At 35.9% G+C, this 8,723-nt stretch overlaps 1 protein-coding gene across 1 annotated transcript in view; it reads right to left on the minus strand.

Annotated features, from left to right (window-relative positions):
• The window catches only part of step (cytohesin steppke), an 89,923-nt gene extending 83,922 nt beyond the window's left edge, over nucleotides 1-6,001 (minus strand). The window contains exons 1-2 of the mRNA XM_065222583.1: nucleotides 5,822-6,001; nucleotides 4,984-5,057 (exon numbers count right to left, since the gene is read on the minus strand). Coding sequence (XP_065078655.1) covers nucleotides 4,984-5,057; nucleotides 5,822-5,897 — 150 coding nt within the window. The 5' untranslated portion in view covers nucleotides 5,898-6,001. The remainder of the gene's footprint in view (nucleotides 1-4,983; nucleotides 5,058-5,821) is intronic.
• Between the last annotated feature and the right edge of the window lie 2,722 nt (nucleotides 6,002-8,723).

An 8,723-nucleotide genomic window follows, 5' to 3' on the forward strand; every position in this document is an offset into this window, starting at 1 on the left:
CGCTCCATGGTTCCAACTCTCCACTTGTGCCTTCCATTTTGTTTAGCAGGATAAGTTATGTCAAAACCGCTTAGCTCATGACAATCCTCCACACCACTACCCTAATAAAAAAAATTACCATATTGAAAAAAATAAATGGCCACGATCAAAACCATTCCATTCCTGATGCTGGTGTAAACGCACGGGTCAAATTTCGTGTGGGTTAGTCCGAACTTCTTCAGCACATTATCGGGCTTCTAGTTCCAGACTCTGCTTGATTGCCAGAGTGTACAGCTGAGCTAATAATTGTACGTCTGACTTGGTTAGTAGGTGAAATAGAACTGAATATATTTGCTAGTAGCTAACATTTGATAATTCCCAAGGCTAACTACGACTAGTTGCACAACCCAATAATTACAACTTTAATTACCTTTTAAGTTCATTAATTACAGCCTTAGTTTTGTAATTAAAGTCCGTTAACTACATTTTCAGTACCAACAATAACATTTTAAGTTACATTACAACTTTAAAATGCATTTGTTGGAAATTGCCAACGATTCGGGAAATTCCGAAATAATAATCCCGGAAATAAAACGACCGGTACTGGGGTGTTACTATCCGGTTGATTATTATTTTCCTGCGAAAAATTTCTTAAGTTAACATCACGGGGAAATACTACTGTGTTATGTTTTAGCCTCGGTTTTAGCTTATAGTTTTTTATATGTTGACATCATACGCTCAACACTCTACTTACGTTTAGTCCCTCTTTATACTTTCTGTGTGCGTCTATAAGAGCAGTCCTATACTGTCTATAATATGTTCGCTCGTACTATTCAGCCGTACTATAGATTAAGAAGAATTATTAAGTTAACATAGTTTTCACAGCAAAAGCTAGTGAAATTTTACCTGTTTCAGTCAGTAGGCTTAGTTTTAGGTTAAGAATAATCTTGGAAAATCCAATTGCCTATTCACCGTAATCACTAGGTAAATTTAATTCAATTTAGTATAATTCACTTGTATTTAACTTTAGGTGTTACCTGATAAGCTTAATTATATAATTAAAGTCTGTCCAGTGACTAATTAATTGTAGCACGAGCTTCTGATGATGTGTTCTTTCGATAATTTTCTATTTACCTTTTGCCCTGCTATTTGTTTCTCATTCCTATTGTTCAAATCTCATATCTAACTCACCACTACTGCAATACAATAACTGTCAAATCTGTGATATTGAACATTAACCTCGGAAACTATTTGCATATCAAGCTAAAACGTAGTCCTGTATTGTCGCGAAGCGTTATGGTTCTGAGATGCTCGATGACCCTGGAGGGATCGTTTTTGTTTACTGAGCAGAAAATCATGGGTTTAATCCCAAGCTCTCCATCATGACTCTTAAAATTCATTATCACTAAACAAAATTAATATGTTCTTTCGATAGCCGGCTATCGAGAGATTAAATAAACAACAAATAAACAATACATACTTTTGGTTGCATCGCCAACTTGAGGTGAATCCTAACCGAATACCCTACCCAACCCTCCAACTCCGTAGCACTTATGAGGGTGTCGCTAAGTCGGTGGCCTCTCGTTAAGTAAGTACTACATCAACATTTCCTTCCCTATCCCTAGTTATGGTAAAGATGGGCGTGGCCGGGAATAGCGACAGTCATGCTTCTGTTACTCTTGTTTAGCTTGGAACCAATGCTTACTCCTCAGCATTATTCCTGAAAGTAATCTAACTGAGAATTTCAGAAGAGACGTGAGTGTCGCTAGTATCCAATCTACGAAGTATATCATAACAACGCTAACGCTAACGCTAACGCTAATATCAAATATACAAATGATGGTGGCGATTTATTGTGCTGTGGAAGAGCTTGGGGTTAAATGCATGATTTTCTGCTCAGTAAGCAAAATCGATCCCTCGAGGGTCATCGAGCATCTTATAATCCACAGCGCTTTGAATAACTATTATTTACGATAATTACATGAAATAAATAAAATATAAACTACAAACAAAACGTGACTGCTAAAATCTCAAGATATTCTCACAAATATATTTCACGCCACCAGGAATCTCAAAACCATTAGACGTTATAATGATCCTCTGCACATGTTAGACACAAGAAGAGGCCAAAAAGCAAGCGTCCGACAAACAAAACCCGTCAAATCCACTTGCAATCACAATCAACGATTCTACCAATGCCAGGTGTTATTAGAAAAAATCGTCATCAAGGATGACGGTCGTTAAGGAAACATCATTTAATTTCAGCGAGGGGGGCATCGTAATAGTTCTGTTCTTCGTAAAAGTTCTGAAAACTTCGTATATGCTTAGGAAACTGCGTAGAACTGCGTTCAGGAAACTCTCTAAAAGTGCAGCAAATTTAGCAGAAGTTCAGCTAACTTTTGTGACGCACTTCAGTGACCTTCGTAGATATGCAAGCAATTTTGTAGAAGTTTAATTGACTTTGAATAGTTCAGGGAATTTCATACAAGTTCAGGAAACTTCATAGAATTTTGCGGAAAAACAACGAGGAACGTAAAAATGCAGCAAATTGTGTAGAAGTACAACAAACTCTGTGGAAGTTAAGAAAACTACGTAGCAATTTGAGGAACAACATAAAATTTAATTGAAGTACAGCGAATTTTGAATAAGCTCTGGGGATTTCGAATAAGATCAAAAAGCAAACTTTTAAGAACATCATGGATCTTCGTTCCAGGTTAGGAAGTTTCGTGAAAGATCTTAATTAAAACAAAAAAATCAATTAATTTCGTTCAAAATCAGTTTACATTTCAGATGTTCAGGAATATTCGTTGAACATTTGAGAGTTTTGTGGAGCTTCGGTTAGCATTCGTAGATGTTCTGAAAGCTTAGTAGAATAATTAAAAGATCTTGGAAAACAATGTAAACTTGGAAAAAGTTCAGGAAACTTCGTAGAAGTTGTGGAAATCTTTAAGAACTTAAGGGAATTTTGTAGATCTTCAGGGAAAGTTGTATACGTTATTGGATATTCTCTCAGAAATTCAAAAGATATCCAGCTAACAGAAGATTTCAGTTAAGTCATGTTGATATTTTTTAAGCATTGTTTGCATTATTCAACATCACGAAGGACCTTAAACTTTAAAGTTAAAATCGTCTTTTCTACAGAGCAAAAAATATTGTTGAATATTACACAGAAACAGATGCACATATATCATTCCATAAGTTGTGTAATATTACATTGTATTGTGTATACAGAATTCGCGAACAAATTTACACCCATGGATTAAATTTTGTATTTGCTTTTTGCAATTACATCAATATTTCATACGTCAACATGAAATACGTTGATGCATATTACAATTTTTGTTTGCTGTGTATAGCAAAAATCTACACATATCTGCTTGAAATTTAAAAATAATCCTTCGGAGTTCTCCTTCGATTCCAAATGTCAAATCATTAAATGTCTGCAAAATGTCTGCGGAAAAAAGGTCTCCACAATTAACCACTTCATTTGAGCAGATGAAATGACGTTTACTACCACTCGAACTTTGAAATGAAACATTATTTTAAGATTTTTTCTTCTAGAACCTCGAGAAAAGTAGCCAAGATTTGTGCGTTTCACAAAAAAGTAGAAATTAGTTGGTCCAGTTTTGTGAAATCGCTGGTAGAAAGTCACGCCAAAACTGCTTGACAAAGTGGTCAATTTCAAATGTCTTCAAAATGAAAACAGCCAAGATGTCAGTGCTTTGGCCAGAAATTTTATTGTTTTTGCTAGGTATGGTCATTCACATGCTTGGCATATAAAGTTTTGGTCACAAGCTGCTCATTTGCTAATAACTTTGCACACAGTTGACGAAACAAAGTTCTTTTTGAAGCAGTGGATAGAATAGAGTTTAAGCTTGTTATACATACGAAAAAATGTATATTGTAATTCTAGTAATAAACTGCATTTGATTGCGTTGTTAAGATATACCTACTCTTTGCATATCTACAGTAAACTATGATCCTAATATATCTATTACTTTGAAGAAAAAACCAATTTCAACAACTGAGTAAAAAGTTATTAACAAATGAGTAGTTGTTGTGTACAACTGTGCATGCCAAGCATGGTCATTCATGTCGGTTTATCGGTGGTAAGGGGTTAAGTTTTTGATAATCTTTAGTGGGAATGACACTGATGAAGACTGCGAAACGGCATAGCATTTTGAGAACCTTCAGTCCAAACCTGTCCGATAATTAAAAAAAAAATCTTCAGACCTGAGAGATTCAATTAGTGAAAGAAATTCAGCAAACTTTAAATTAGACCTTCGATCTTAGCCCGGGATTTAGAGTGCTTAGCATGCCTTTTTTAAGCTGTTAGATTTTTATTCTATCACGTCAGTGTTACAGAAAAGTGCTGCACCACTGATGAAACGAAAATTCATTGAAATCTAAAAATTAATATTGGCTAAATTTATTGCCACATGTTCATATATATTTGGTTGAATTATACTTTCAGCTTAGGGTGGCCGTCTTACCAGGTCCTACCCTACTTTTAATATCGGACTTACATGATTTGGTATTGTTTTGCATGCATGTTCTCCATAAAAATTGTCATTTTCAGCGTGATTTTGAAAATACGATAAAAATACACACTTTGCGTGAGGTTAACTCAAAAGTGATGAAAAGTCGCATGGGATTATTATTCAGACACAATAATAAAAAAAAATTATCATAGTAAATCATATGTTGAATGTCTCGCATCAGTATTTATGTCATAGATTTGAGCACTGCTATTACTAGACACATTGTGATCAATTTAATCAAAATGATGTAATATTTACAATAAGATTTAGTAGCTTGTACTAAGCTTCGCCGTTGCAATAAATAATTGAATTTTATTTAACTTTGCTAGTTATTTTATCAAATTGAAAGATCAAATCACAATAGAATAAGAATTTTTTCATCAAGATTCTATATATGAAAGTGAAAGAAATGACTCCAGGTTTGTTAAATTATAGCTTATTAAAGAAAATGTATTTTACTCACCTGTATCTCCAATAAAATTTCCTGTTTCTTTCGCCTCAACTCTATAAGCAGCTTCTGTTGTTCTGGAGTGAGTTCTAAAATGAAAGCGATAATCATTAGTTCAAAATCTTCTGGGAGAAATCTCAAAAAATCCCGACAGAACTAGGCAGGCATTTCACGAATGTAGTCTTTGTTCACAAATTGTCGTCATTCATGGATTAAAACCTCGATTGATGCGGCATCGACTAATTTTAAACCATAAATAATGCGCACACGGATAAGCCCACTTCTTCCGTTCCACAAAACACGCCAGTAGAACAGAAAGAGAAAATGAGGTATATACTAACTTTGGGCCAGCAGAGCGCATATTATTAAGGCGTACCGTGAATAATACGGGGAAGTTTTTATTTTGCTTCCTCCACCCTGCCTCCTGGCTGGTACCGTTTTTGTTTTGTTTAGTGGATATGAATTAACTGTAACTCCGTGAATGACGGGAATGGATTCTATTTTTGGCAGTCTGTAGAAATACGTATGTACATACGAATACAAATCGAGCATGAAAGGCAATGACAACAATCGAGAGAGCGATTCTTGAAAAACTAACTATTAACGTAATCAATCATTCAAAATCACCTTTATAATACACGTCTGGTTTATTTGATAATTTTTGTGCGATTTTCATTTGGGTGACCCTGCAAGCATTTCCCAATCGACTTTGGGGTCACAACTAGAAGAGAATTATTACTAAGAAAGCTGCCTATGACATTCATTGCATTGTTTTGCCAGACATCTTTTTCCTCCATGCCACAGGTCTGTCGGATCGTGAGGGGGAGGGAGCAGGAAAAATACCATCCCTTACCTGGCATCGGGAAGCTTTCGCTGTGCTGTGATATATTTGACATTGTGGCATACGAGTTCTCCATCGTGTTCACCATAGTTTAACTAGGTTTTATCCGTTTTATTCACATGAAAACACTCGGAATTGTACAGTTTGCAGATAAAAATGTTTCCCAATCAACGAAAATACACAAAACTACTCACGACGATTTCTACACTAAAAGATTTCAATTTTCTTCAGCCGTCATCAATCAATGACTGTTATGATTGGTCAACAGTCTGACAGCGCAATCAACAGTCGTGATTCACTTCCTGCACACGAGCTACTTTCACGGTCAATGAGATCACCCAAATGTGTGCTCAGTTTACTCATAATCGCAAAAAGTGCAGGAACTCACCCGCACGTTATAAAGTCAAGTTATATGGTTCGAGTTTATGCGGGTATACCGAAAATAATTAAAAATTGTTTATAATCCCTGCTAAACTTTAACTGAAATGGTTATCGAACTTAACATGAACGTTTGTGTGATAAAGTTTCAACCTTATGTATTATGGTTTTTTGGAAGTGAACCTTTCAAATAATGGGTTGTTAAGAACCATTCCAAATAGTGCTTTTCTCCATACATTTTCGGAAATGGAACTATATAACCATTTTAATTGTGGTTTGAGAACTTTAGTGGTAATGGTCATGGTAGTCTGTAAGATCCATGGATGGTTTTGTATTATCGGTCAACTTTACATTGAATATATCACGAATTAGTTATCATTAATTTATAGGCAACCAATTCGCGATATATTCCACATAACTTTATGTGGACTTTGATCGATGTTACAAAACCATCTGTAGACCTTAGGGTTGATGCATATATTATGTCACGCTCTAAGGGGGGAGGGGCGGTCTAAGATTTTGTGACAAGCAATGCATTAGGTATAGGAAAAACGTCACGATAGGGGGGGGGGGGGGGGTGGTAATTTTTTGCTCGATTTAGCGTGACATAATTAATGCATGGGCCCTTACTGACTCCCATAACCATAACCATTAAAGTTCTCAAATCATAAAGAAAAAGGTTCCAATATAGTTCCTTTTCCAAAAATGTATGGAGAAAACAAGAATTTGGAATGATAATGGTTCTTAGCAACCCATTATTTGTAAGGTTCACTTAAAAAAAACCATAATACATAAGGTGTTTTTTTTTTTCCTTTGGTTTGTTTTTTCCGTCGATCTTGTTTTCCGTGCTGAGCACCAATGCTACCAACGTGCCAGGAAGGCAGCTCCCACACCTGGACCCTACCTATCGACCCATCAACTCATGAACCGGGGACCAACGGCTTTACTTCCCCGTTATCAGAGATGTTATTATGCCTCAGAACATCCCGGCGGCGCCAACTGGGATTGAACACAGACCTGCTGGGGTGAGAGGTAATCACGCTTACTACTACACCACCGGCGCCGTTATCACACAAACGTTCATGTAAAGTTTCATAACCATTTCAGTTAAAGTTTAGCAAGGATTATAAACAATTTTAAACAATTTTTGATAAAGTCAAGTAATGGTTTGCATTTATGCGGGCAGCGATGAGTAAATTTGCGTCATGTTTTCCTGTAGAAATCCTCAAAAAATGCCGGAAAATGAGGAAAATTGACGAAAACTTTACTAAGTCTAGGAGTACTACCAATAGACTGAGAGAATCCAATCTTTACTTTTCTCATACTCCGGATTTTTTCCAGGAAAAAACCTGGAAAAACATGAGGCAAATTTACTCATCGCTGAGTACCTGCACTTTTTGCGATTTATGAGTAAACTGAACTCAAATTTGATTGGCTGTGCAGACCTTCAAAATAGAGCTTTTTGACGTTTAATCGGCACACACTACTGCACCATTTAAATCGAACGAGTTCGAGCAAGAGGGAAACAGATTAGTGGGAATACAAAACGTTCATTGATGCATGTGTGCTAGATACACACAAAGAACAAAAATTGTTATAATAAAAATTATTCACTTTTAATTTAAAAAGTTTGCAAAACTTCGTACCTTTAATAATTAAAATATTCAAAACAAAAATAACATCTTTGGTTTGAAAGTTTTTCTTTCACTTGTTAACTCATATATTGTGTGTGGCAGGATAATTTCGCAGAATGGGATTATACCATCTGCTTTCTATTTATGGCCGTACGACTGCGCCCATTGATTTAACACACACGCAGAAAAAATTATCGTTGAACCAAAAATATTTGAGGTAAATTTAAACGTAAACTCAGTTTGTTCTGGCCACAAAAATAAACAAGGTTTATTTCAAACGTATTCCATGTTTGAAGTCATGTGATATTAATGTTTAAAACAACAATAATGTTACGTTTATTTTAAAAATATTCGTGTTGAAAATAAACGTGAATATTTTTGTTTGGTTTGACAAGTATGTGAACAAAAATAAATATGTTTATTTTAAACATGCTTCTTATATGTTTGAAAGAAACATACTTAATTTTAAATTATATTAGCAGGATAAAGCAAAAAAATGGATTGCAAAGAGATGAAAAAACGATCTGCATCTAAGCTTCTGCTCTTTTTCGGGTGCGATTATGGGTAAGCTGTGGATGTTGGGTCCTGGTCCGAGATGCGGGGACCCGTCGGGGTGAGTGTCCGGAAGTTTCAGTTCAGTAAAACCAGTGAAACTTTGTGATATCAGCGTCGTTTTGTCGTTTCTAACGCTGGTCCTCATGCCGGCCTCTTTCTACGTTCGGTGTTCAAGGAGGGGGGACTGGAGGATCCGGAATAGATTCAAAATCTATTTAGGATTTTCGTTTTTCTTTCAACGTCAGTTGTGGAGGAGGATGATAAAGGATCGGCATCAGAAACGAGAGAGCGACGTCGATACCGCTGGGGTTCCTCCGGTTTTATCGAGCCGGAACTTTATTAAGACA

Source organism: Ochlerotatus camptorhynchus, unplaced genomic scaffold, assembly GCF_037179485.1.
Source record: "Ochlerotatus camptorhynchus isolate MF236.1 unplaced genomic scaffold, CSIRO-AGI_Acam_v1.1 ptg000176l, whole genome shotgun sequence".
Classification (NCBI taxonomy): domain Eukaryota; kingdom Metazoa; phylum Arthropoda; class Insecta; order Diptera; family Culicidae; genus Ochlerotatus; species Ochlerotatus camptorhynchus.